Below are 27017 nucleotides of genomic sequence, written 5' to 3' on the forward strand. Positions count from 1 at the left end.
TTCTTATCTTTTGGAATTTTTTTTTTTTTCTTCCCCACTTTGGGTTTCGGTTGAGTTGCATGATCAAGGCGAATATCTGCTATTTATTTATTGATCCATCTTTTTCATATATGGCAAGTTTTGGAGGTTGAAAACAGAGATATGAGCTCACGCAACAGGATTCAAGGTTGATACACATAAGAAGCAACAAGATTTTCTTATACAAGTGCTGGGTATTCTATCGAAAAGAGGATTAAAGTAGTATTAATATACCGGCGGTTTTTTTCTCTCCCTGGTGTCATGAAAAATCCAATCCCGCTTTTGTGATCATTTCACATTCCGCTGCTGTGCTAAATAGGTTACCGTTATTACGCTTGTCCAGATCTAAATGGGCGGCAGATCCTCCCTGCATATCGGGCATTGCAGCCGGAACTTCATCCAGCTCTCCAGACAAGGGGTGTGGAAGATGTGGCGGCAAGGGGTCACCATGTACATTCTCCTGGAAAACACCCCCGTCACGCTCATGTCTTCTTCTCCCGCCTTGACGACGGGGACCTCGAGCACCTCGCGGCAGATGGCGCAGTCGATAGCTCGCGTGGTGCCGTCGCCGGGGCGAGCTTTATCTCTGTCCTCGCTACTGCGTCGGCGATCACGGCCCGGGCTGTCTTCGGCACTAAGGCCAATAGGTAGGCCCCCGGCCTCGACATTGTCTTCTCTGAGGACGGGGTGATAGTCCCACGCATCGGGCATCCATCCCTTAGGTATGCCGAATCGAGGCCCAACAGCATCTTGCGTAGCGAGCACGAAAATCTGCAGCCAGACCCAAAGACCAAGCAGGGCAAAAGCACGGGGTTCGGTCCTTGTGAGGAGGAAGTTGTCCGGCTTGAGCCAAAAGTATGCCAGTGGAAGTAGACGGAGGAGGGACTGGCCGATGACAAACTGCCACTTGAGGGCGCGGCGGCAATTGCGGATGATGTTGCGATATATCTGGGGGATCCACATGGAGAGATAGACAAAGGCACAGATGTTGAGGAACCATGAGCGCGCCGTCATGTACCATGCTATGGATGAGACGCTGATGAACATAACAAGAGCACCCACGAGGACAAAGCGGCCCATAAGCGATTGAAACGTCGCAGTTTGCGTAGGGGGTACAATCGGCCTCGCAGCAGTTGGAAGTGCGCCAGGCACGGCTGAAGCGCCATCCGCGATGCTGGCAGCGGCACCTACGTTAGCAGCGGCCGGATTGCCGAGGCCACGCCCTGCTGTTACCGGTCCGGGAAGGATTGGGCCCGTTGCCGTGCCCGTGCGATTTGGCGTTAGCGGTGCCGATGAGGCCGTACTGGCCGATTCGCTGTTTGGACTGGTTGTTCCTTGAGGCCCTTCTCGACGAGCTCGAGGCTGTGGTGTTTGAACCTCGTGAATCTTAGCCAGTAGGCTGCCCCCTATGGTCATAGACATAAAGGACGCAAACGTGAGCGTCAGGGTCGGCAAGAAGGTATACTGAGCCGTAGCAACCCACGACGCCGCCGCGCTGAAAGTCATGCCATCGGCAATGAGCATCATACTAATTGTCCAAAAGCTGGCTCTTCCAAGAGTGGACGGGGTATACGTCTCCTTCATTTGGCCCTTGAGCAAGATGACCTGGCCAAACATCATCACCGCGTATGCGAGCAGCCAATGGTTGATGCTGCTGATCTGAACCTCAAATTTCACGCCGAGGAGGTGGTCGGCCTCGCTCCGAGGGTAATCTGGAGGCCCCTTTGACTCCATGAAGAGGCCGCAGTCAGGTGAATATATCACCGCCGACATTTGGAGCTTTGGGATGTGCTTGATGGGCGCCCCGAGTGGAGATTCCAGCTCTGACTCGATGGCTTGCAACATCTCTGCCATGTTCTCTCCCTTGGGAATGGCAGACCCGAGACCCAGGCTCTGTCTGCTTGGAGGATGGGTTTGAAGATACATGACATATTCGCAATGTGGAGAGGGATGTCGGGTGTGGAGAGGACTCTCAAAGTTGGATTTCCATGGTATGCTCTGGTCGGAATAGATGTTCTTCTCCTTGGTAATTATAGTGTGCTCGAGGGATTCGTTCAGAAACCGCTGGCTGGACTGGAAATAGTCGGGCCCAGGTGTCAGATGCGGTAGCCCAAAGACGCCATCGAATTTCTCGCTCGTTGTCGTCATCATGATAACGCCCTGCCGTGGCCAATGCACCCCAAAAAGAACCATCTCCCAACTCAGTCCTGATCCCTCTGTGTCTTCAAACGTCACCACGGCCTTAACATTGCGTATCAAGCCTCCAGAGAGGGGAGCATCGGCCGTGGAGAGCTGCTCGTATTCGGCCACCGTCTCGTTGCCCGTCAGTCGTACTTGGATCCTGCCAGTACTGCCGGTTACGTTACGAGCCCAGTCAGTTTTATCTCCGATCCAATGCATAGAAGGCACGCTTTCGCTGAGATTGTAGCTTTCGTATGTCCTCGGGATTGTCTCCTGGCGTCGCACCCACTGTCCCAGAAGAACCCCCGAAGCATTTGCCCATACCGGCTCCCCCTGTGCAACATCCCAGAGCTGCTCGCCGCCAACCGCTGGCATGGCATGGCGGCTGAGCTGCAGACCTCTTTCACGAAACCGGCCCAGGTCCTGCCACGACAAGTGGTCTTTCTCTCGGAATCCCGTCAGGTTGACGTATTTGGGGCTCGCGTGATCGCCATCGCCCTCCTCCACCAGGGGAGCAAAATCTCCCCAGCGCGTCGTGTTCAGCACATCGAGGGATGCGCGATAGTGCTCAAGGCGTGAGACAACGAGATCCGACAACGCTATCGACTGGCTCTGGTACTCGCTGCCCGGCAGCATCCACCAGAGGATGAAGATGATGCCGAGGACCCTATAGGCGGGGAGTTCCGGCAGTGGCATGCTGCCCAGCGCAGTGGTTGAGGCCGCGGATTCGGCTATGCCGCTATCATGATAATTTGTCGCAGATATTCCGAGGACAAGGATTGCTCGGAGTCGACTCGGCGCGGGTGCTGGGGATCGAAGCTCGCAGGGAAGATGGATAGTGTATGATGTAGAGTGTAGATGTCGTCAACCAACACCAAGCTGGTAAGAAGTTAGGTACTGTATGGAGTGACGAAAGGTCAGCGACACCCGAAAGCTCCCTCGAAATGAAACAAAGCGCCGCGCTAGCTTGTGGCGGGGCAGCGAGCTTACAGGGGACGCCTGCAGCGATTGATGCCGCTACGGGGCCACTGAAGCCCGCTGTCACAGAGCCCCCGTTTTAGGGCCAGCACGCTAAAGCCAGTCTCCGCCTAGCACGACTTTCGGAGAACAAACGGAGGGGCCCAGCATGTACTCGTGCTCTTCATTCCTGTGAGCAAACTCTCCCCCTTTCCTTGGAAGTCAAACTCGAACTGAAACAGGCCGACACAGAGACTCTTCGGATATATAAGCGGCATCACAGCCCCCCGCAGCTTCGAGGGAGGGGAATTCAGCAGCTCGTCTTTTACGTGACTCTCGCCACTGCCCGCCGAAAAAAATCAACAATCACACGCATCGTCTCATCTCATCTCACGTCAACATGGCATCAAATCGTGACTCTATCGCTTCAAACCCGGCGCCTGTATGTCTACTCTACATTTCACCACTTGCATTATATCGGGGACTACGAGCCAGCCTGTATCATTTGCAATCACGCCTATGATTTCAGCGGCCAGACCGGGTCTCAAGAATGCCACCACATCTGCTGCCAGATGATCCAGTTACAATCATGGAGCAGGCTAACCAAGCTTATACAGGCCAACGAGGACAGCAGCGCCGATGTTACAGCCGCTGTTGAAGACCTCTTGAACTCCTTGTCCAACAAATTTGCTGGGGTCTCATCTGAGATATTCGCCAAGAGTGAGTAGCCACCACGGCGCCAAGGTTAAAGTATAAATGGCTTCACTCATACTAACACGATGCAAGTGGACGAAATGTCTCGCCGGCTCGATAACCTTGAAGCGGCACTGTTAGAAAGCAAAAACAAAGAAGCAGGCTCCGCACCCAAAACTTCATGATGGAAAGAAATAGGATATAAATTGAGCTACGCAAAGCTCATCTAGGGATCAGAGCCCGTCAAAATGGTACGGAGTTTTGGGAGGAAATGGTTGGTTATCTGTAGCTTCATTATGATGCATTTGTCTTGATAGCTGTAAACTCAGGGTTCATACAATTTATGATGCTTTCATCGCTTGAGAGTAGACAAATGTTTTCTTTCTTTCTTTCTCTTTCTCTCTTTTACTCTTTCACTCTCTGTCTTTCTCTGCGTCTCTCATCAATGTCCAAGTGGTTTATTTAGCTTACAGCTCGTCCCTCTCATCCTTGGGGGTAAACTTGTTCAAGACGTTGACCTTGACCTTAAGCTCATCCCGCTTACCAGTGGCAAGGCCACCCTTGGCCAAGATGCCCCGAAGTCTGGTGAGCTCCTTGTTGACAAACTTGGCATCCTTGTTCAGCTTGTCGAACACGCGGACGTAGTACTCGGCGAATTTGGCCTCTGCGCTGCCCTTGAGCTTGGCAACACCCTCCTTGATCTCACTAACGGCTTCGGTCAAGGAAAGACCACCGAGGAACTTGCTCACGATGGTGTCCAGGGGAGCAACAGTGCCAGCAACGTCGCTCAGCTCGCCACCCTCGGTGCGGAAAGTGCCGGCCTTCTCGTTGACGAACTTGAGGATGTCGCTCTCAGATCGGCCGCCCTCGTAATCAGTAGGCTTCTTGCTGCCAGCGGGGAACCAGTAGATGGTGGGATAGCCGGTGATGCCAAATTCTTCCGCAACAGCCTTGCTGTCAGCGCCCTCGGCATCGACCTTGGCAATCACAACGTTCTCATCACCAGCAAAGTCGTGGGCAACCTTCTCCCAGGTAGGGGCCAGGTTCTTGCAGTCTAGATGAAGCAGCACCAGTAAATACCAAACGTCACTTGATCAAGGGGTCAGGGACTGCACTTACGGCCACACCAAGGAGCAGTGAAAGCAACCAGCACGTTCTTGTCGCTTCCAACCGTCTCATGGAAGCTCTTGTTGTTGAGCATAGCAACGCTGCTAGGCAGCTCACCCTTCTTCTTAGGCTTGATACCAGTCTTCTCAGTGATGAAGGCAGTCAGGCTGTCCAAATCACGGCCCGACTTGTACTCCTGCGGCTCCTTGCTCTTGCCATCGAAGAACTTCAACGTGGGGAATCCCTGGATACCAAATCGCTTTCCGAGATCCCGCTCGGAGTCGGCATCGACCTTGGCGATCTGGACCTTGTCCTTGGCAAACTCGTAGACCTGGGCCAACTCCTCGTACACGGGAGCAAGGTTCTTGCAGTGGCCACACCAAGGAGCAAAGAACTCGACAAGCGTAGGCTTTCCGGAGAAGACGAGCTTGTCAAAGTTGGAGGGGATCAGGTCGATAACGGCCGATTTGGCAGCCACCGAGCTGGCCAGGACGGCCAGCACGAGGCTCTTGATCAAAACCATGACGTATTAGGCAAGGCAAGATCTAGTATGTGGATGTTGGATGGGAAAAGATGTGACCGGGTATCAACTGAAGTGGGAACAAAGTGCTATAATTGATGGGTAATTGCTATGACCAGCCAGAAATACCACTTATAAAATAACCACAGCGGCGAGTCACCTGAAATAGTGCTTTGAAATCAAGGGCATAAAAAGAGGACAGCTTGCTCCAAGTCCAGGTATGGTTGGTTCAGGCAGTGGCGGGGAGCTCGGCCTGCGATTAGTGGGCTCACCTCACCGAGGGATGGATTCGCCCCCAAGTCCCCACTGGAGCTCCCTCGCCATTGTTTATCATTTTCCTTCAACGGTTTCACGTGAGGATAAGCGCATCACGGGAACATGCACGTGACACCACCAAATTTCCCCCTTTGCCCTTTGGGATTTGGTGGCCCGCTTCGGCCGGGGCTGACAACCCTCCAATCGGTTGAAGCATAGACCATAGCAAAATTCACACAAAATTTCAGCCCACTTCTGCCCTCGCGAAATCACCATCTTGCAACACCACAACCGCAATCATGTCCCACGAAAGCGTCTGGAACTCGCGCCCGCGAAACTACGGCAAGGGCTCTCGCCAATGGTATGACGCCCCGATGCTACCCTCTATTTTCTGAGCTTGGGTTGTTCTCTTCCCTTGCACGACTTCAAGCGAATGTCAAAACTGGGAGGATGGGAAAAAATGGGCGAATCGCGAAACAAAATTCACAAAGAAGCCGACCGCTAACTGGATCTTGTTTTTTTCATTATAGCCGCGTCTGCAAGCACACTGCCGGTCTGGTCCGCAAGTACGACCTCAACCTGTGCCGTCAATGCTTCCGTGAGAAGGCCAAGGACATTGGTTTCCACAAGGTGAGCATCCAGAACCAACCAATAAGAGCTAGGGAGAAGGGGAAAATATGCAAAGGGAATAGAGAAAAGGGAATCAGGGAATACGATTTTTGAGAAACAGCAGCTAACGTGTCTTCGTTTCTTACAGTACCGATAAAGGAGTTGTATGGGGGCTTCCGAGGGGGGCAAGGGATTGACGGATGCGTGCTGCGTTTTTGATGGCCACACACAAAAAGCACTCGGAGGGCGGCCGCCTGGAACCGGAGTTTAATGGATGGCTTGGTTTTAAGGAAAGATCGTGCGTCTGACGAACATCCTCCGAGGATAGACGAATACCATTGCATTCGAAAAAAAATTCATACTGCTGTCCGCTCTGTTGGTGTGCTTTTTGTTTATGCTGGGAGATGACGAGATGAAGACCTATGAATGCCATGGACCGAAAAGTTTTTTCTCTCTCTTGATTCATGTTGCAGCTCTCGTAGGCTGTCTCACCGCAGTGACAGGCATTTATTTTGGCAATGCAGGATGGGCATATTTTGAGTGATTTGGCCCGCGATATTACATCCTAGCCACGCCCCTTACATTGTCTCCCTAAATGTCTCCCAAGACCAGGCGGTTTACAATCTGGACCAAGTAAATTCAGAAAAGGGTTTTTATTTGCATTTCTATTTCTGCCTCCAACCCTCCCGTCTAAAGTACATCATATATCGAGACATTAAGGAAGAAGCAAAGCGGAGATTTTTTGTGCCCACTTCCTCCTACAACTTATACACGAGCTCAATTTGGCTCAAACGCGGGAACCTGTGACCAATTTTTTAACATGTGCATTTCTTGGATGCATCTGGCCCCGTTTCCCAACCGTTTTTGGTTTTGTTTTTCCGTTCCAACAACTCCACGCTGTTCCAGGGTTGTTTTTTATCGTTACATTTACTGAATGATGCGGGTGACCAGACCAGTGGCCACGGTCCTGCCGCCCTCACGGATGTTGAATCGCTGACCGGCCTCAATAGCGTTGGGGTTGGTCAGGGTGACAACCATTTCGACGTTGTCACCGGGCATGACCATCTTGCCAGCAGCATCGGCGGTACCCTCAGGGAATGTCAGGTCGACAGACTCGTCAGAGGTACGCAGGTAGAGCTGAGGTCGGTAGTGCTCGTGGAAACCGGTGTGACGGCCACCTTCCTCCTTGGTGAGGACGTAGAGGGAGGCGAGGAACTGCTTGTGGGACTTGACAGTGCCGGGCTTGCAGACGACCATACCACGGCGAACATCCTCACGGCGAATACCACGGATGAGGAGACCAGAGTTGTCACCGGCCTGGGATTGCTCGCAAGACTTCTTGAAGGTCTCGATATCGGTAACCTTGGTCTTGATGGGATCGATTCCCTTACCGACAAGCTCGACTTCCTCGTCACGCTTGAGGACACCGCGCTCGACACGGCCGGAAACGACAGTACCACGACCGGAGATGGAGAAGACATCCTCGACAGACATGAGGAAGGGCTTGTCAAGGTCACGCTCGGGGGTGGGAATCCACTCGTCGACAGCCTTGAGCAGCTCGTCAATCTTCGACTCACCAATCTCAGGCTTCTGGTTCTGGAGAGCCATCAGGGCAGAGCCCATGATGACGGGGGTCTCGTCTCCCTCAAAGCCGTAGGTGGTGAGGAGCTCACGCATCTCCATCTCGACAAGCTCCAGCATCTCAGGGTCGTCAATGGCATCAACCTTGTTGACAAAGACGACAATCTTCTGGACACCGACCTGTCGGGCAAGCAGCAAGTGCTCACGGGTCTGGGGCATCTGACCGTCGGAGGCAGCAACAACAATGATGGCACCGTCCATGTTGGCAGCACCAGTAATCATGTTCTTGATGTAATCGGCGTGACCAGGGCAGTCGACGTGGGAGTAGTGGCGGTTGTCTGTTGAGTACTCAATGTGGGCGGTAGAAATGGTGATACCTCGCTTTCGCTCCTCGGGGGCCTTGTCAATGGCGCCATACTCAAGGAAGTTGGCCAGGCCCTTCTCGGCCTGTCGCTTGGTGATGGCAGCAGAGAGGGTGGTCTATAGTTGCGGAAACTGGTCAATATAAAATCGCTTTGACATTGGTCTTGTAAGAGGCTGTAGCGAACTAACCTTTCCGTGATCGACGTGACCAATAGTACCTATAATGGAACCTCTGTTAATATCAAATTTCTTTGACGATTCAAGCCAAAAGGCGTCGTACCGATGTTCACGTGAGGCTTGGTTCGCTCGAAAACAGCGTACGTGCGAGCGATGTTAAGAACACCAGCGGCACTTCGGTTGTTCTTGAGCGCAGCCTGCAGCGGGTTGATGCTGCCGGCCTTGAGGCCATGCCGGGCCGTCCGCAGGAACGGGGCAATTGATCTGAATGCAGTCGACATGTTGCGCCGCTGGTATGAAATACACAATGCCGGTCCAAAGAAGAGAAGGGGAAGAAAAAAATATTTGGACGGTGGGGGAGGGGAAAATTGCACAGCGCCGGATCAGGCGTTCTGGGGTGAGTGCCGACGAAATTTTTGTGAGCTCACCAGCATTGAGAGCTTTTGCGCTATGCCGATTGGAAACATGCTGCCGTAGAGAGAGCGTCACGTGATTGGTCACTGTATTTTACACGTAAAGACAGCCAGATGGGTACCTATAAAATCATAATGCACAGAGACAACAACATCTTCTACAATGAACCATTCATTGATGGTACAAATCGCATTTCAGAATCCATAGGACAGGAAGCCTATTTATTGGGTATCTATACTTTTTCAAGTTTCTGCTGATATAGGAAAGGGGGCAATATTAAAAAAGCGCGCAAGTGTCTACACGGCGACGCCGTAAAGGCTTGGTTGCGGATGAGCGCTGCGGTCAGGAATTCTCGGAGGCCAAAGGACTTTTTATGAGTCGCCCAATGAATGAAAATCAGATTCTGCAAAACCCAATCATTCAATAACAACACGATAAAATTTAAAAACTCAACTATCGATTATCGTACTCGATTCTCAATTCAGCCTTTGTAGTTGCATCTACGAGAAGCTATTACTATTGTACGGCCTCTAAATGGCGCTCCATCGGGCCAATCGGGCCCGCCAGGTCCAACCGGCAGCCTCGGAGAAATAGTCCGGGGCACGCCGTCTTCACTAAGGATTTTGCCGTTGTCGGTGTCCAACAAAAACTTCCACCCGCCCTCTGGAAGTTTGCCTTTTGAACTCTCAACGTAACTTCTCATTGCCTACAAAAAGCTTGTCTTCCCTCATTTCTCCCGGAAAGCATATTCCTTATAAACTACTAGAAGAGGCTGCCTTCATCCGCGCGACATACATACATCCCCTTGGATAAAAAATCCTCGCCTACCTACTGCAGCAAAGGCTCTGCATCTTTTCACCCTTCTGCACCCCTTTTATGAGAATTACACACGCTTGATACTATGGACTCTCAATCACAGCAGCAGGACGGTACCGGCCAGGCTACCCTGAATGCATTGGGCTCTGTTGTGTCCCAATTGTCCCAGTACGGCCAAAATGCCTCCAACAACCTACAAAAGAGCTTTACCGACATATCAACACACGGCTGGCTTCGGCTCGTCATGATCGTCTGCACATACCTGCTGATACGGCCACACATCCTCAAATACTCTACCAAGCACGCTGTGAAGACGCTGGAAAGGCAGGATGAGCAGGACAAGGCGGCGGCCAAAGAAGCGGTGGCCAAAATGTCGCCCAACGAGCTGCGTGGCCTGAACGCCGGAGCAGAGATTGATGTGGATGCGGATGAACACGCCGATGGAACCAGTGCTGACTGGGGCTCTAAGGCACGAGTCAGGCAGAGGAAGATGCTGAGGAAGATGCTGGAAGCCGAGGAGAGACGACGATACGAGGAGGAATCTGACGAGGATATCCGGGACCTGCTGGAGTAAGCACGGGCAGACTGGACGGCCAGCAAAACGACCATGGGATGTGATTAGCCCCGTGCATTTACTTCCAGGGGCGACTTGTTCTACGCATGCCAAACTGTCGAGGAATCATGATGGGGTTGTGCCTAGGAAACATTGGGTACTCAAAAAAGGCGGGCTGGATGGATGTGGCCAAGGTGGCCTTATCACGCATTACTTTTGCAACTGTTTATACCTAATTCACGCGCTATGATCTGATGAGAGTGGTGCAATAATAACGACGGACCTAATACGACAATTAATTAATACATATTCATATACGAGCAACATGGCGCCGTAGACATTGTGACCTTTGAATCGAGATGCTGTTCCGCGTATGGAGTTTTCCCGAGTAGGTAGGTCGCTTCCAATTCCCATAAGAGTTTAGAGGCGTATTATGCAGTAAGTGGCATTATGGAGACTTTGACCGTCCAAGTAGGCATTTGATGGGAAGGCCTATTCAGCACCCAACTTTGCTATCCAGCATCTCGTGTTGCAGATAATATCGAATACTAGGCAAATCTTATTATAGAAGTAGATCTATTTAACCAATTCCCATTAGAGTATACAAGCGCGAGTCGATGCAGTAGGTGTGGCATTGTTATGGAGACTTTGGCCATCCAAGTAAGCATTTGGATTGATTGCAACTGCGCCTCCAAAAGAGCCTCACGGCAAAGCCCCACCGCAGCAATTCTTATACTTGGAGTGTGTTTGACTCGGCGGCCTCGCCACAGCACAACACAAGCAAGCTTCTCGCCGCAGTAGACAGCAGGTTTTGATGGCAGAATACATCCAGACAAACCTGGCAATGTGTCAGATGGCCAGAGACACAACTTCGATGCTGATCACCGCTTGCACCGCAAAACCAAAGTTACCCTTTACCCTGTACGTCACCTCACAGGGCATCGGCGAATAGAATGTCGGGCGGGGAAGTATTGACACACAAGATAGAGGCCACCAGAGCCCGCGGTGTTCACAATTAGCACTCCAAGAGACGAACTAGGGCAAGCTGCATGATTCGTCGAATCACAGTGTGGCCAGCTTGGCGCATAAGGATGTGGTGGTCCAAGAATGGGGGCACATCAACAATCTGGGCAATGCTGGTCTCAGTTTCACAGCTGTTAGTTGTAGCAGGCGAGCCAACTCAATCGGCCACAGCTCGAGCCTTGACAGGCACCAGACACGGGACCAAGTTCTAGTTCTCCGCATCCAGCGAAACTCTCATTAACCCCCATGCACAGCCCTGTCAGATATACACGGACGCATCCGAAGCGGCGTTGATTGATGGCCATTTAGGCATCTCGAATTGTTTGGTAGGGTAAGGGTTGGGCACGAGTGGCAACAAGGTGCAAGGCTCAGGTACTTACAGGTACCCAGCAGGCAGTTATAGCACTCGGGACCCCTCAAAGCGGGCCGCTAGGCCGCTAGAATAAAACAGCCCAGACCCCACCACGATGTCATTTGATGGCCTCCAGCTCGGATCGTCTTAAAGCACAGCACCGCTGACGTCTGGTGGGTTTTCTGCCAAACCATCCTGACCCTCGTCTTGCACCAAGATTTGCTGTTTACTCTCCAGAGGCACGCTGCTGTGGGTTTTTACCAGCTTGGCCTGCGGACCTCTACCTCATCATTGGATCTCGATACGTGCTCCTGTCCAAGCTCCATCGTGGGCCCTGCGACGCTACTCACATTGGGCCTCTGGCCGACCAATTTCGGCGCGTCGCATTCACGCCCTGGCCTGGCATCCAACAGAGCCTGTCGCTGGCCTCTTCACCTGGGGATCTGGGATATAACATCTAGCGACAGGTCAAAATGAGCAACTCCCTCGACATACATGAACTGCTCCAGACGGGGTTCTTCACCACGTCTAGAGCAAAGCATGGCCATTCGTACGTGCTGCGCTGATCCATGGCTGCCTTCCTGCACCTCATTTGGAGACTAATAATGACCATGTTAATCCACACAGAGCATCCGTCGATTCTTCGACTCGCCCTGGGCGCCTATACGAGTCGACATACGAGTCGACTGAGCCACCTGTGTCTCGTGTAGCACCTCGATACTACGACGACATTCCCTATCGGCGTCGCTCACTGCTGCCTCCGCCCACTGTCGAGGATGAAGCTGAGTCAATCGCGAAGGAATTCGGCGGCCGCGTCGAGCCTGTCTTGGACGAAGAGCCCCAATCAAGAGGAGAAGTTGACCAGCAGCCACTCATGCTAGAAGTCCATGAGTACAATCCTGAACGTCGCTTTGTTATTGTACCAGGATCGGTCAAGCCGAGCACTTCAGAGAGAGTGTCTGATGACAGCGCATCCAGAGATAAGCTTCGCCAGGAGAAGGAAAAGAAGAAGGAGAGAAAGAAGGCATCCGCGTCTCCTTCGCCTGAGGCATATACTCGAAGAACGAACGAACCTGAAAAGAAAGACTCCGATCGCCTTGACGACGCTGCCCCAAGGCTAGAGCGACGTAAGAGTAGGCAAGATTTGCCTCGGCTGGAGACAGATATAGACGAGGACCGGGTACCAAGTCACCACCGGAGCAAATCTGCTGCCAGTGGCGTCCGCCCAGAGTTCTCTCAGTCGTATCGCAAGTATGGGGAGGACTATCTTTCACCGCAGGTAACAAAGCATGGATCGAGTGGTCGAGATAAGACATATCATGGATATGGCCAGCCGCCCACCCAGAGTAGCGTCAGTCTGGGAGATTCAAATGACAAGAGGCGGGACGACGACAAGTACCATAGACGAAGCGCGACAGTGTCGGCAGAGAGGCCAAACTCAAGCTTCGAACCATTCCGAAGACCTACCTCGAACGATCGCGTCAATGGACCTCGGCCTCTAGATGGTAATCGACCACCACCGGATGACTTGAGAGAAGGGGCGTATGCGGCCTACAAGCCAACCCCCGTCGAAAACTTGAGAGCTCCGTCCCCATCCAAGCTTAAGGACCAGAATTCTCCGCGGGATGCAGCCTTCAGTTCGTCTTATAGGAGAGAAAACCCCGTCATCATTGACGACGACCGCGCGTCTATTGCATCGTCGCGCAGAGGCGATACAAGCGGCCAAAACTCTCGCTCTCCGTCGAGAGTTCCTACCATGCCCATAGCGCCAGCCGAGCCGCCAGAGGACTGGGCACCGAACCGTCGGGTTTCCACTACCTTTCCAATCAGCCGCGACAAGACTACACTAGAGAATCGTACTCCCCCGACGATTTATCTTCCTTATCCGGATGATGATGATGCCATCGTTGCTTGGCCAGAGACATCCGCAGAGGGCGATGATATGCGGCAGTCACAAACGATCAGCGCGTCATCCGTCTTGATGCCACCCATCCCTCAAGTTGACGACGAGCTTATCGCACCGGATGACAAGTCTATTAGATCACCGACCCCCAAAGAGCCATCTGTGGTGACGAAGCCTTGGCAGCCTCCCCCCTTTGACCCTACCAAATCTGGGGTACGTCCGGACCAAACAGTTGGGTCATACCGGCGTTATTCTGAGTCGAAAGATCATGAAGGACAATCTGATCTTCCAAGGATACCAGAATGCAAGCGCACGGTGGCGGTGGCAGGCAAGATGGATTGGCTTACGCTTCCCCGGACGGATTTCAACATCTGCCCTGATTGCTACGGTACCGTGTTTGCAGAAACCCAGTTTCGAACTCACTTTCACCCAGTGTTGCGGTCGACTAGTACCCCGATTGCATGCGATTTCGGCTCATCCCCATGGTATCGGATCGCCTGGCTACTCACGCTGAAACACAAAGTGCCAGACCTGCAATTGTTTCATGCTCTGGCAAAGGTCATGATGGAGTCTCGCGATTATCCGTGCCCTCTGGAACGAAAGGTAACACGGGTCTGGTATTCTGTCAAAGACCCCTACACGAGGCGGCCAGTACCCGAGTTTGCGGTATGCTACCAATGCGCGAAGACGGTGGAGACCCTGTTTCCAAACCTCACGGGCGTTTTCATCCCGCTTGATTCTCGAGGCGAGCCCACACGAAACGTGTGCTCTCTTCACTTCACACCCCAAAGAAAGCAGTTTGTACTCTTCTTTGACGCGTTTGAAACCACGTCCGATAAGGGCTATGTGACCAACCGAAAGCCAGATATTGGCGATCTGTCCATGATGCTTACACGGCTGAGCACTCTGGATGAGTGTCGCGAAGACCGCCGAGTGAGCGATGGATACTGGTACGTCATGGAGTATCTACCAGATTTCACCGTGTGTGGGGAATGCTACGAAGATGTAGTTCGGCCTCAGCGCACGGAGGACAATGTGATTGCTCAAAACTTTTACCAGAAGCCCGCGAAGCTGCCTGTTGCAACTTGCCAGCTCTACTCTCCTAGGATGAGAGAAGTTTTCAAGAGGGCCTGCAGGAATAAGGACCCCCAATATCTTGAGGAGAAAGTTCGAGAGAGATTGAAGATTGAGAAGGATGTACACAACAAGTTTGTCAATCTCGTCAAAGATAAACGCAATCCCGCATGGACGGATGAACAGATTGAGAAGCTGAGTAGGGAGTGGAGGAGATGGGAATAAACGGACAGACAAAACTCCTTTCTTTTTCTTGTTCTTTTTTGGGTACTTGATGCACCTAGACATGCATAGCGAGATTCATATTACGAAGATGCCATGTATAGAGTAGCACCGAACAGGATAACGACATGATATGATGACCATAGATTAAAATAAATCTTGGCTTGGATACTGAAGCTTGCAACTCTTTGACGTGAAGCCTGTGACGACATAACTGTAGCAGCGTCTCTGAGCCTTACTAAGCCGACGCACATCCCCAATAAGGCATAGACCAGGTCCCACTTGGACTTTTGATGTCAGGGATAGAGTCACGTGAAGCACAATTCAACTCGCTAAGGTACGTACCCCACCACTTAGGGTCTCCGCCCACCAAAATTCCTTGGAAGGAAAATTCAGGTGAAATTTATCGCGGGTCCGCCAGAAACTTTCCATCCCCATCGCCAAATTCGACGCCCCGACGACCACGGTATGTTACGCTTTTACGCCTGACCCTGGAAACACATTCGGCCTCTCTTTCGAAATTGCTAACGCTCATCCCCTCCATTAGGTCTCAATTCTCGTCACAATGGCCTCCAGACCTACCGTTACGATCATCGGAAAGGATGGTGCTCCCTCTGGAGCTACCCACACCATTCCTGCCGTCTTCGCCAGCCCTATCCGACCGGATATCGTGAAGCAGGTTCACACTGGCATGGCCAAGAACAAGCGCCAGCCTTATGCCGTCAGCGAGAAGGCTGGTCACCAGACCTCTGCCGAGTCTTGGGGAACTGGTGAGTTTTATGCGGTGGCCGTGGGAAGAATTTGAGATGGCAGTCGAGATGGGAGGATTGGTGGAGGATTGGGGAAAATTTTTTCCTTTCTCTCTCTCGTCCGACTATGTTGAAATGCTCTTTCTCAACACCATGGGAAAAATCAGGATGGACTGTGACTGACCGGATTTGAATTGTTTAGGTCGTGCTGTTGCCCGTATCCCCCGTGTCTCTGGTTCCGGTACCCACCGTGCTGGTCAGGCCGCCTTTGGTAACATGTGCCGATCTGGTCGCATGTTCGCCCCTACCAAGATCTGGCGCAAGTGGCACGTCAAGGTCAACCAGGGCCAGAAGTCAGTCAATTCTTGTTTTCTGGGAAAAGTTCCCAGTATCTTGCTATTTCGGGGAGGTACGGAATAACTAACATGGAAAAAACTTTTAGGCGATATGCTACCTGCTCCGCCCTGGCTGCCTCTGCCGCCGCTCCTCTCCTACTCGCCCGTGGTCACCAGGTCATGACCATCCCTGAGGTTCCCCTGGTTATCGACTCTGCTCTCGTTGAGGGCAGCTCCGTCGCCCGCACTGCTGCCGCCATCGCCCTCCTCAAGGCTGTTGGCGCCGGTGCCGAGCTCGAGAAGGTCAAGGGCTCCAAGAAGCTCCGCGCCGGTAAGGGCAAGCTCCGTGGCCGCCGCCACCGCCAGCGCCGTGGTCCTCTGGTTGTCTACAACCCCGAGGTCGATGGCAAGGAGCTCGTCAAGGGTTTCCGCAACATCCCCGGTGTTGAGACCTCTCCCGTCTCTGCCCTCAACCTCCTCCAGCTCGCCCCTGGTGGTCACCTCGGCCGATTCGTCATCTGGACCTCTGCCGCCTTCAAGGCTCTTGACGAGATCTACGGCACCACCACCACTGCCTCTACCCACAAGAAGGACTTCCTCCTGCCTTCCAACGTTGTTTCCCAGGCCGACCTTACTCGTCTGATCAACAGCAGCGAAATCCAGAGCTCCCTCAACGCCCCCAAGGGCGATGCTGTGACCCGACGATCTGCCGTCCAGAAGAAGAACCCCCTGCGCAACAAGCAGGTTCTTCTGCGCCTGAACCCCTACGCGAAGGTCTTCGCTCAGGAGGCTCAGAAGAAGCAGGAGGCATAAATTCTCTGACTTTCTGGGTGTGCAGCAAGTCTAAAACTTTGGTTTTTCGGAGGAGGGTTATATCATGGTTTCATATCGAGGCGTAACGGCTTCTGGAAGGTTGAGCTCTTTGAATGAAAAGAACGAAAAGAGATTTGACTATTAACAGCGTGTGTCTTTAAAAAATGTGATTTATACGAATCATCACCGTTTTGATGATTTTTGGCCATTTATTTCCCTCCCAACGTTAATAGACCGTGCATGCTGTATCAAGTACCCGAAAGAGTGTGAGTGTCAATGATGTTTTACTAGGTACAAAGGACGAGCTTTTTACATGAATCAAAATTCTTTATTTATGTCTTTTAATATCCAACCTTTTACCTCTCTCTTATGTCTAATTATCTTTTTCTTCTACTTACTCCTTTCCCGGCTCATAGTGAAAGCCAAGCTCGGCCAGCGTCTTGGCTTTACATCCCTCGTCTTCAAACTTGATCTTGGCCTCCATAGCAATGGACCTCTGCCAGAAAAGCTCGCCACTCCATCGCGGCGGCTCCTTGCCAACGTGTTTTGCCTTCTTTATCCACTCATAAAACTCATTGATATGCTTGCCGTCATCTCCTAGCTCTGGATACTGGTGTAGCGCTTCTCCCTGTCTCTCTTCCAGCTCTTTACTCCACCGCAGCATTTCTTCGTCCGGGGGCAACTCTAGCGCATTGGACCACACCGCCGAGAAAGCCGCAGCTTGCGATTCCGCCAATGGCCACGGAACAGATCTCATGTTGAGCGCCGGGAAGACTATCGTCGGGTGCTGGATAAGGAACGTGTGCTGGTACAGCCCGTGGACGCCCCGCCCAGACGTGATAATCTTGTGGTTGAGGTTCGGGAGGAAAGGATAGCCGAACAAGAAGCCCGTGCAAAAAACGATGTGATCTATGTCTTTTTCTACGCTTCCGTCTTTGAAAAGAACTCCGCGCTGGTCTGGCAGGAATTCAACAATTTCGGGGACCTCGTCGCATCCGATGTGGGCGAGCTTGTCGGGCGACGTTGCGTGTCTTACTGACAAGAGAGTCTTGCCGGCGACTTCGTTGATCTGGAGTGCAACGTCGAGGCCTGAGGGCCCATTGCCGACGACGACGACTTTCTTCCCTTTGAAGATGTCGTTCGTCCGATATTGCTTTGAATGAGTGATGATCGAGGGGTGGGCCTTTTTGAAGTCTTCGATCTTCTTGATGGCCGGTATGAAGGGCACAGAGTAGTGTCCGTTTGCAACGACAACGGCGTCATACGTCTCGCGAACAACCTCGCCGTCATTCAACGTCGACACTGCTTCCAGATGCCATTGATCTCTACCATCCTTGGTTTCCAAGTCGATCCGCCTCACCTCATGACAGAACTTGATTAGATGCCTCAAATCCTCAGCATACCGGACAAGATAATCTTGAATCTCCTCCCTCCTAGGAAACACCCAAGCATCGCTCGGAAACTCCCTATCGTGGAACCGCATCAAGCACCCCGGGATATTCGCGTGCAGCCGCTCATACATGGGCGACGGAAACACCGGCGCCGGAGCCCCCTCGGGCCAGATGGACGGCTCCGGGCCCCAGAACGGATCCTGCTGCGGCACGGGCACGTCCTTGGGGGGCAGGCTGCTGTAGAGCCAGACGCCGCCGACTTGGTGCTGCTGCTCGAAGACGGTGATGGAGTCGAATGCGCCCTGGGCCTGGAGGTAGCGGGCGGCGGTCAGACCGGCCGGTCCGGCGCCTATGACGGCGATCTTCTTGATCTTCTTGATTTTCTTGACGTGGAAGTGCTGCTTTGCCGGCACGGAGCTGGCGGCGCTAAGAGTCGAGCCCATGCTATATATATTTTGATGGTGAGAAATATGCGTTGTAATATCCAATGTGTCAATGCTGTTATCAATACTGCTGTATTCTTCTTGTTTCTATACCGGACAGCCCGTCCCTTGGCCACTTCTCACTCCCTGGGGCCCGAATCTTTTTCGGTCAGCCGGGTGGCATCTCTACGGCATTTATAGCATTTTATAGTGGTATGAGAACATGCCGAGCTCGGATGATGTCAGTTGGATAGACTCCGGGCTAAGTGCTTCAGGTAATTTTATGTGCCGACATACCCTGATTTGGCAACATTATACACCGCCTTCCCCTCTCGGCTTTTGACAGCTTTTTTAGCTCCCGTCTTGTTAGGGCCTTTCGATTGATATCGGCTTAATCGCTAATATTACAAAGTTCTCTTTAGAGCCAGGTCTGTAATTGGAACTGAGCATAACTGACTGACTGACCATCAAGAAAATTATTCACTTGAATAGAGACATGATGTTGTTTCAAGCAAAAGTACTTTATTCGTTATTGATTTTTACTATCTAAGTCACCCTCGTCGCTCAGATTTGAAAACCTACATATATTTCGAGTCAGAAGATGGCTAACCTAGAGTACCTAGCAACATGATAATTTGCTTACATGTATTACAAGGCCTGCCCATCATGAGATACACGACGCATTGCACAAGTTCGCGTCTAAGAAAGATATGTATTACATAGTGTATTGAAAGCAGACATTCTACAAAGTTCAGTCTTCTCCAATGTCATGATATATCTTACAACATCGAGTTCACTGTGGTAACAGCCAATCCAGTACCAGCAACCACCCACATCTCAACATGCTCCGCTCGGCCAACAACACTATTCGACTTGCTTGTGCTTGTGCTCGTTGCCGTCTGCTGAGGGCCACTCGAAATCGCTTTAGAGCCGGTCGTCGCCGTAGCAGTCGCTTTAGTCGAAGAACCAGTCGTAGGGTGCGCTTCCTCATAACAGCCAGCAAACACCAAAGTGCTGTTGAGCCACCCCGGTCCTCCAGGCGTATCATACATGGCTCTGTACCATCCGATAGGGCAGCTTCGGGCGAGAGACACAGCAGCCGAGCTTTTTGCAGACCACCAAGATGACGCCGCGCTGCCGTAGGACGAATAGCTCGACAGGAGAGACGAGGGAGCAGCGGTGGAAAAGCGGCACCAGAGCGAGGACGCGGGAAACGTGCATTCTGGCAAGCCGTAGATGTCTGTTTGAGTAGGCTTGCAGTCTTTTTGCAACACGTCGCCGTATGATTGAATGGCAGTCAAGAGGGCTCCGGTGGGCTTTGGAGGGTCAAAGTATTGCGGGAGAATCTCAGTGGTACACTGCCATGGCTCACTTGTGATGGTGGGCGGCTTGGATGGCAAGATTGTATCTTGCAAGGCGGCCAAGGAGACGCTCGCATAAAGAAAGATTGCTGCAGTCGTTGGCTTCATGTTTTTCTTTGCGCTCGACTTTGTAAAGACGAGGAGATGAATTGATAGTTGAGCTCGAACTTTGAGGATGGGGATGGAGTGGCTTCAGGCAGCTGCCACGGACAACGGCATTTCACTCTGTGTATTAAGTATGTATCTCCTATTTAGATACTATTAATAAGAAATTACCTTGATTTGTTTAGCCTCCATTCAATTTCGTTATATGTTGGCTCAGCGTAGTTGCGTGCAGCTACTGCAGCCCCCCATGGGTTACAGTTACACCACGCAACTAACAACTGGAGCCCGCTTGGCGCCAAGCAAACCATTTCATTCCTCCTCGACCCATTCAGAATCCGCAAGACGAGGGTAACGCTCCTTCAAGGCCTTTTGCACGGCTTTTAGGCAATCCTTCTTGCGGTACTTGTCCATGTCCGGCCACCCATGCTCTCTGTAGATCCCCTGCAACATCTCTATCATGTCTGGGAAAGCCACGCCCTCTGAGATATACACATCCACCACTGCACGAGGGCTTTTGGGAACGAATTTAAGTTCGCGAAACTGATCCTTCAGGACCTCGAAGAAATCCGGGATGGACCATGCACCACACTCCCCGCGCCATTCAGCCTGCTCCTCATCCTCTTCATAGTCGTATGGGTCGTCCAATACCTTCTCTCGCAGAGGCCAATCCCTGACCTCCCCGGGGCATTCGTACCAAAGACCGATACCGAGCTCCGTGTCAATCAAGAGGGTTGTCCAGTCTCGTGGGCTTTTTGTGATGCTCACGACGTGAGGGGGCAAGATTTCATATAGAGAGGCGCTTTCGGTACTGATCTTGACGCTCTCAACATAAGCTCTGTCGTGGCTGATTAAACTGGCATCAGCCTCCCAATTGGTGAAGTAGCACCACGCTGCTGTTTGAACATTGTACATGTCGTCCTTTTTTTCTCGTATGTATGGTAGATGGCGGAGTAGCGAGACCACTTCATCCGTCTTGCCCAAGGGTGCCATCGTTGCGGTCGTAATGCTCGGCCATCCTCCTGGTGGTGGTTCAACGACCTCCGCTTCGTCGAGATACATCCTAACTAGGAAGTTGTAATACTCGCGGACTGCGGAAATGCATTCATCGCGATTGTAGCTAATTTCGGAAAGAGACGGCATCTTCAGCTTGCTGAGGCTGAAAGAGAGATTGAAATGGTGGTGGTGATGATGATGGTGAGAGGAGAAGGAGGATGAGAAGAAGGATCATGAGAAAGAGGAGAAAGAGGGTAAAGGGCCGATGCAAAGATCGTTGAATTGAGCTACAGCGAAACAAAAAGAGGGGTTAGCGAGATATTGAAAACAACTCTGATTACAAGCTTAATAGCTTAATTTAGACGGTTATAGATGTTTACAATGCATGTACAACTCGATCCTGTGGGATTTTTTTTCGCCCCCATAGATGGGGAAATCTACAAAATAGCAGAATCCTTCGTACCGAATAGGGGGGACTGGGTAACAATTACCTCCAATATTGGGGGACCAATCGAAGGATGAAGCACACCACTCGTTTTCCACTGTTGGTTGGCTGCCAAGAACGGATCTCATTCCAACTATTGCCAATGAAAGTGTCACGGTTTGGGTTTTTGACCGGGGTGTTGGCTGGGCGATGCCTGTAGCTTGGCTCAGGGATTTTTAACTGCAACCGCATACATGGACACATACCGACATTCCGAACTCAATCGCCAGTCGCAAGTGTCTATCTTTGGTATCTTGTGAATTTACCCGGGTTTGGGTTGAATCAGAATCCCAAATATTTGATCCCTCGAATCCTTTCGGACGTGACTTATGAACAAGTCTATTTCACCGTGTCATGTAGCATTGGCGGAGTCTGGGGATGGAGGATGCTCTTGGCATGCCGTTACTGCTGTGTATGGCTTGAACAATTTGATGTGTCTGCTTTCTAAACATCCTCAAACTCTGTGATACAGAATAGTAGTTTAAAGACCATACGTATCCATGGCCAAGACTGTAGTTTATTCAAGGCGTAACAAGATCTTGAACTTCATCTCATAGATCTCCTTCAAGTTCACCCAATCCAAGATGTGGCTGACCAAGAGGTCTGCTGTCGTCTTCATCCTTTGGGGGACTGGCTTTGTGCGTTCCGCCATCAATATCGATGGTTCTCAAGCCGTGGAGCCTGTCAATGAAGATGACCCTTCGCCTATTGGAGACATCAATACATACTACCCTGAACGATATGATTGCCCTCTCCCGTGTATTGATCTTGCAAATACACACACTTGGACACCATATTTGTCTGTGGACCGTCTGAAGCGTTGCAATGAGCCCATGCTGCTGCAATTCTCTATTACACAACCACTCGATGACCCAAAATCCAATATCTTGATACGAAGCTGCACGCTTGGTTCTCAAGAGTCTTCCTTTAAGAGCACTATATCCTCGATACAGAATCCGAAGAAAGGCAAAAATCTGTTTCGAGGTGGAAGTCTCAAAAACTCACCAGCATGTGCAATTGCTGGTTTCCAAGTCGACGACAAGCTTGTGCTTGCCAAGAGCAGCAGCGGCAAAGGAAACGGCCGTGAAATTGCTAGCCTCTTGGAGAGCATGAGCGAATACTTTGAAGCCAAAGACAATTGCGACGAAAACTTTCTTTTTGCCTATCACAAGGAAACCGTCGCAAGCGTCTACATCGGCCCCGGCCTTGGGAAGCCGACTGTGAGTTCTGCCTTGAAAAGCCTGGCTGCGAATGTGCAGGACAGCAACTCCATCTCCAACCACCTAGTTGCCCAGCTTTGTGGCAGCGGCCGTCTATCAACTAGAACCTTTGGTGTCTCGGTTGACACGACTGGTGATCTTGCGGCTGTTCAGAAGACAGCCTTAAGCTGGAGCAATGGCGTTTGCGCTTCAAAAGGAGACCTCATTACGGCAGGCAACCTTGCTGGCGTCAAGGTGTTGGACATTGGCGGTTCCAACAGCACTTTCAACAGTGGAAAAAGCTCATTGACCTCCAGAGCAGCGTCTTGGATTTCCCAAAGAGACAAGCATGCACGCAACATGTTGGACGAACGAGCGACTTGTCGTTATATACAAGTCGTCCCTGGAGACAGCTGTGGGGCACTGGCTTCTCGATGTGGCATATCGCCTGCTGATTTTACAAAGTACAACCCTTCACCTACTCTTTGCTCTACTCTTCAACCGGGAGATTACGTATGCTGCTCATCCGGCACCCCGTTCGTGCCTCCAAAGCCTAAGCCAAACCCTGATGGCACTTGCGCAACACACCTCATTGTGAACGGAGACTCGTGTGACGCTCTAGCCAAGGTGAACAACATCACGACTGCTGAAATTGAAAGCTTCAATAAAGGCAAAACTTGGGCTTGGACCGCGTGCAAAGACATGCTTGTCGGCTACAACATGTGTCTGAGCACTGGCAGGGCGCCAATTCCGCCTCCTCAGGCCGGAGCAGAATGTGGCCCCTTGGTTGCTGGGACAAAACTCCCAGCAGACAACACCACCTCGTTGGCAGATCTCAATCCTTGTCCCCTAAAGGCTTGCTGCAGCAATTGGGGCTTTTGCGGTGTTTTCCCTGCGCATTGCGACGTACATGCCCCTTCAGGGGGTGGTCCAGGAACCAAAGAGCCTGGCTACCAGAACACTTGTGTCTCAAACTGCGGTAACAAGATCAAATCGAATTCAGGTCCTCCTGCAACATTTCAACGGATTGGATATTACGAGGCATTTGGCCTGGATAGAGATTGCCTCTGGCTAAAGGCCAAAAATGCAAACACTGATGGCACTTACACGCATATTCATTGGGGCTTCGCCACAATCGACTCGAGTACATGGAAGCTCAAAATCAACGACACCAAAGGCCAGTGGGCGGATTTTAAGAAGCTGCCCAATGTCAAGAAGATTGTGTCCATTGGTGGTTGGGCATACTCGACCGAAGCAGCAACCTACAATATTATCCGACAAGCCATCATCACAAACAAGAATGCGTTTACTACGAATCTTGCTCAATTTGTCAAGGATGAAGGCATAGATGGTATCGATATTGACTGGGAATACCCCGGTGTGAGTATTGTCTTATGTCTTTCAGCTATTGTATCGTCATTTACACTCAGTCTCTGACCAATTCCTCATGTTAGGCACCGGATATTCTCGTCGGCGGCCAACCAATTGGTCAAAAGAATGATGGAGCTGACTATCTTAGCTTTCTCACATTGCTGAAGCAGAAACTAGGCTCAGGGAAATCTGTGTCAATTGCAGCACCGGCTTCATACTGGTACCTCAAGGCCTTCCCCATTGACAGAATCAGTGCGGTCATCGACTACATTGTGTATATGACTTATGACCTACACGGCCAATGGGATTACGGGAACGCAAATGCGTTTGACATGTGCCCGTCGGGTAAATGCATTCGCAGTCATGGTGAGAGCCCATATCCATGAATGATGCCCTCATGTTTTGCTAAATATGACAACAATAGTCAACATAACCGAGACTAGAAACTCTCTTGCAATGCGTAAGCCTACCCGTCTTGTCCTGCTCGGCTAAATCAAACTTAAGTAACATGAGGCTATAGTTACAAAGGCTGGCGCAGCAAACAACAAGATTTTCGTCGGTGAAGCCAGTTATGGGAGATCCTTTCACATGGCTACAGATGGATGCTGGGGGCCAATGTGCGACTTCACCGGAACCAGACTCCAGTCAGATGCGAAGCCTGGGCGATGCACTAAGGCACCTGGTTATGTTGCCTATGCTGAAATCAACGAGATCATCAAGAAGGGTGACGGTGCTCAAACGTTCCGTGATAATTCTTCTGACTCGGACATAATGCTCTATAAAGGTATGTTGAGTAGCCTCCTTGTTTTTTCGGAAGCCGAGTTGAGTCGAGCCTGAGACTGATGTTATTGCGCAGGAGACTATGTCAGCTATATGACAACAGCAACAAAGGACACAAGACGTAATGAATGGAAAGGATTGAACTTTGCCGGAAGCATAGACTGGGCCGTAGATTTGCAATCTTTCACAACAGATGACCTGGACGCTCCACCAGTCACACCAAAGCCCGGCGACAATGGCTGCGTCTCCGGAGAAGACAACAGCATCAACTCCGGAGATCTCTGCGAATTCTCATGTGGCCACGGATTCTGTCCGGAATCTCTCTGTACCTGCGTCACACAGGGAATGACAACTAACCTTCCATCGGCATCAGAGTTGGAGGTTATGGCCTGGGACCCATGGGATGTAGATTTAAACCGACTCTGCAAGTTCAGCTGCAAATACGGCTATTGTCCACAAGATATCTGCACGGACATCCCCAAAGAAGATGAGGGCGAAGAGGAGCCCGACACGGGTTACTTCAACTATACGGATGCGAGGTGGCAAAACGCTCAACACTGCCTGCTCTTCAAGGATCCCCAGTACAGAGACGTCAGTGTGAACCAGTGCAAGCCGGTATGTCAGGCGGCACTCGACGATGCGGAAAAAGAAGGCCGGACAAGCAACTATGGCTGTATTGGCAACTTTCCGGTCGACAAAGAGATTCCGTGGGAAAAGTATCCGGGAGCCAGTTACGAAGTTGCGCCGGGACAATGTCTCTGCGACAATATGCTCATCAATGAGATTGCAGACTTTGTCTTGGATGCGCTGCCAATTATTGCTCAGGTACGTTTGCTGAATGGACATTTGAGCCGAATACTTCTAACAAATTTAGATTGGGTGCTACATTCTCATGTCTTCTCTTAAGCTTGTGCTTGAGGTTGGCTTGGAATTCATCCCTGGAGTTGGGAAGCCTCTCGATGCCGGCTTAGGTACGTATCTCGCCACACTTTGTTTCCACAGATCACTTTTCTGACCAGTTTTTGTCTTAGATATGGCTCTAACCGCGACCGAGATGGTGAATTACATATATCCAGAAGGCGAGGACCCTGGAGGTGCCTTTGAATGGTGGTTGAGTCCATGTGGTGGCTCTGGACTGGTGCCAGACGACATCAAGAATATCTTTGACACTCTTAGCCAGGTTGCAGGGGGTGTTTCGAGTTTCAAACCACCGAAAAACATCCCCAAAGGAAGCGGCAAGAAAGGTGACGACGGCAATCCGACAGATAGAGGAAAGCCTCGGCCCAACACTGGTGGCAGTGGAAAAGGCACGCCGGCCAAGAAGCAATGCAAGGTTCCGCCCTCCAAGCAGACCCAGCGTCTTGGCCAGGGGAAGAACACGCTGCGCATACAATCCTGTGTCGGCGACAAGACGAAGACCACCGAGATCGTTGTCACCTCGCTCGACTACGCGGCCAATGCGAAGCCGACGCAAGTGGCCAAGGCTTGCGATGCTGCTTGGTCGCAGGCGTGTTACCATTACAGCTCAGCCATCCGAGTCAACCCCCAGTGGGCAACACTCACATGCCCGCAAGAAGCTGCGGCGACAAAACATCGTCTCGACGCCCGGGCGACGTCGGTTTGGTCGAGTCAGCACGCCGGAGAGGGCTGGCAAGATCGAAATGCTCCCGGACGCACATGGCAGAACTGCGACAGAGACGAGTACCCGCCAGCATATCTTCTGGGCGAGACGGACCCAGCCTATATAAACAGCGGATCAAACAGCAAAGGGCAGTTGGTTCGCTATGTACCCAACACGCAGAATCAAAAGGCCGGTCAGATGTGGAAGGGCACATGTTTCGGTACTCCGGTAAAAGCCTTGTCCGATAAGGTCTTGATGGACAGCGTGGCGAAGGCGCCTCAGTCCAAGAAGCAGAATATCCAAAAGGTGAACTTTGAGCAAACAATGGCAGAAATTGGTGTCGACGTTCGCCCCGAGTTTACCATCTCCTCATGGGGTCCCCCGAGCAGTGCGGATGCCGGTCTGTCGGCCAATCCATGCTGGCCAAAGGGCATTGCTGCCGCCGACCCTGGGTTTGCTCTGCTCACATATGATCCTTATTATGGAGGCCGAGCGCCGGCGTACGACTACAAAGCAAAATATGTCAAAGGTTCAAATGGGTCTTGAAGGCCATTGTGTTGGTGCTGTATGGTGCT

At 51.6% G+C, this 27017-nt stretch overlaps 12 protein-coding genes across 12 annotated transcripts; 6 read left to right on the top strand and 6 right to left on the bottom strand.

Annotated features, from left to right (window-relative positions):
• Positions 1-76: 76 nt before the first annotated feature.
• On the bottom strand, positions 77-3220 carry M431DRAFT_469238 (hypothetical protein). Its single transcript, XM_024915419.1, has one exon. The coding sequence runs from the start codon at positions 2893-2895 to the stop codon at positions 364-366; it is 2532 nt and encodes an 843-aa protein (XP_024772358.1). The 5' UTR covers positions 2896-3220; the 3' UTR covers positions 77-363.
• A 336-nt stretch (positions 3221-3556) lies between these two features.
• M431DRAFT_90751 (hypothetical protein) lies at positions 3557-4034 on the top strand (the record flags this gene model as incomplete). The annotated part of the gene is made up of 3 exons (XM_024924182.1): positions 3557-3598; positions 3774-3876; positions 3943-4034. 3 exons carry the CDS (start codon positions 3557-3559, stop codon positions 4032-4034), a joined length of 237 nt encoding a protein of 78 aa, XP_024772359.1.
• A 282-nt stretch (positions 4035-4316) lies between these two features.
• M431DRAFT_497005 (hypothetical protein) lies at positions 4317-5479 on the bottom strand (the record flags this gene model as incomplete). Its single annotated transcript, XM_024917546.1, has 2 exons — positions 4317-4903; positions 4969-5479. 2 exons carry the CDS (start codon positions 5477-5479, stop codon positions 4317-4319), a joined length of 1098 nt encoding a protein of 365 aa, XP_024772360.1.
• Positions 5480-5979: 500 nt separating this feature from the next.
• On the top strand, positions 5980-6814 carry M431DRAFT_509956 (hypothetical protein). The gene is made up of 3 exons (XM_024919387.1): positions 5980-6092; positions 6262-6361; positions 6489-6814. The coding sequence occupies exons 1-3, from the start codon at positions 6031-6033 to the stop codon at positions 6495-6497; spliced, it is 171 nt and encodes a 56-aa protein (XP_024772361.1). The 5' UTR covers positions 5980-6030; the 3' UTR covers positions 6498-6814.
• Positions 6815-6975: 161 nt separating this feature from the next.
• Positions 6976-8998, bottom strand: M431DRAFT_147105 (hypothetical protein). The gene is made up of 3 exons (XM_024912744.1): positions 8565-8998; positions 8474-8502; positions 6976-8401 (listed from the first exon to the last, which is right to left on the bottom strand). Exons 1-3 carry the CDS (start codon positions 8740-8742, stop codon positions 7268-7270), a joined length of 1341 nt encoding a protein of 446 aa, XP_024772362.1. The 5' UTR covers positions 8743-8998; the 3' UTR covers positions 6976-7267.
• A 521-nt stretch (positions 8999-9519) lies between these two features.
• Positions 9520-10570, top strand: M431DRAFT_509958 (hypothetical protein). Its single transcript, XM_024919388.1, has one exon. It carries the CDS (start codon positions 9777-9779, stop codon positions 10263-10265), a length of 489 nt encoding a protein of 162 aa, XP_024772363.1. The 5' UTR covers positions 9520-9776; the 3' UTR covers positions 10266-10570.
• Positions 10571-12092: 1522 nt separating this feature from the next.
• On the top strand, positions 12093-14821 carry M431DRAFT_497008 (hypothetical protein; the record flags this gene model as incomplete). Its single annotated transcript, XM_024917547.1, has 2 exons — positions 12093-12169; positions 12247-14821. 2 exons carry the CDS (start codon positions 12093-12095, stop codon positions 14819-14821), a joined length of 2652 nt encoding a protein of 883 aa, XP_024772364.1.
• A 382-nt stretch (positions 14822-15203) lies between these two features.
• M431DRAFT_509960 (hypothetical protein) lies at positions 15204-17034 on the top strand. Its single transcript, XM_024919389.1, has 4 exons — positions 15204-15284; positions 15366-15588; positions 15770-15920; positions 16010-17034. Exons 2-4 carry the CDS (start codon positions 15384-15386, stop codon positions 16713-16715), a joined length of 1062 nt encoding a protein of 353 aa, XP_024772365.1. The 5' UTR covers positions 15204-15284; positions 15366-15383; the 3' UTR covers positions 16716-17034.
• A 30-nt stretch (positions 17035-17064) lies between these two features.
• Positions 17065-18654, bottom strand: M431DRAFT_509961 (hypothetical protein). Its single transcript, XM_024919390.1, has one exon. It carries the CDS (start codon positions 18547-18549, stop codon positions 17110-17112), a length of 1440 nt encoding a protein of 479 aa, XP_024772366.1. The 5' UTR covers positions 18550-18654; the 3' UTR covers positions 17065-17109.
• A 653-nt stretch (positions 18655-19307) lies between these two features.
• M431DRAFT_89663 (hypothetical protein) lies at positions 19308-19997 on the bottom strand (the record flags this gene model as incomplete). Its single annotated transcript, XM_024924046.1, has 1 exon — positions 19308-19997. The coding sequence occupies one exon, from the start codon at positions 19995-19997 to the stop codon at positions 19308-19310; it is 690 nt and encodes a 229-aa protein (XP_024772367.1).
• Positions 19998-20303: 306 nt separating this feature from the next.
• On the bottom strand, positions 20304-21134 carry M431DRAFT_483820 (hypothetical protein; the record flags this gene model as incomplete). The annotated part of the gene is made up of 1 exon (XM_024916153.1): positions 20304-21134. One exon carries the CDS (start codon positions 21132-21134, stop codon positions 20304-20306), a length of 831 nt encoding a protein of 276 aa, XP_024772368.1.
• Positions 21135-22055: 921 nt separating this feature from the next.
• M431DRAFT_532417 (carbohydrate-binding module family 24 protein) lies at positions 22056-26988 on the top strand (the record flags this gene model as incomplete). The annotated part of the gene is made up of 7 exons (XM_024920860.1): positions 22056-24050; positions 24125-24407; positions 24466-24501; positions 24562-24825; positions 24898-25646; positions 25696-25792; positions 25841-26988. 7 exons carry the CDS (start codon positions 22056-22058, stop codon positions 26986-26988), a joined length of 4572 nt encoding a protein of 1523 aa, XP_024772369.1.
• Between the last annotated feature and the right edge of the window lie 29 nt (positions 26989-27017).

The sequence above is a fragment of the Trichoderma harzianum genome (assembly GCF_003025095.1).
Source record: "Trichoderma harzianum CBS 226.95 unplaced genomic scaffold M431scaffold_9, whole genome shotgun sequence".
Classification (NCBI taxonomy): Eukaryota; Fungi; Ascomycota; class Sordariomycetes; order Hypocreales; family Hypocreaceae; genus Trichoderma; species Trichoderma harzianum.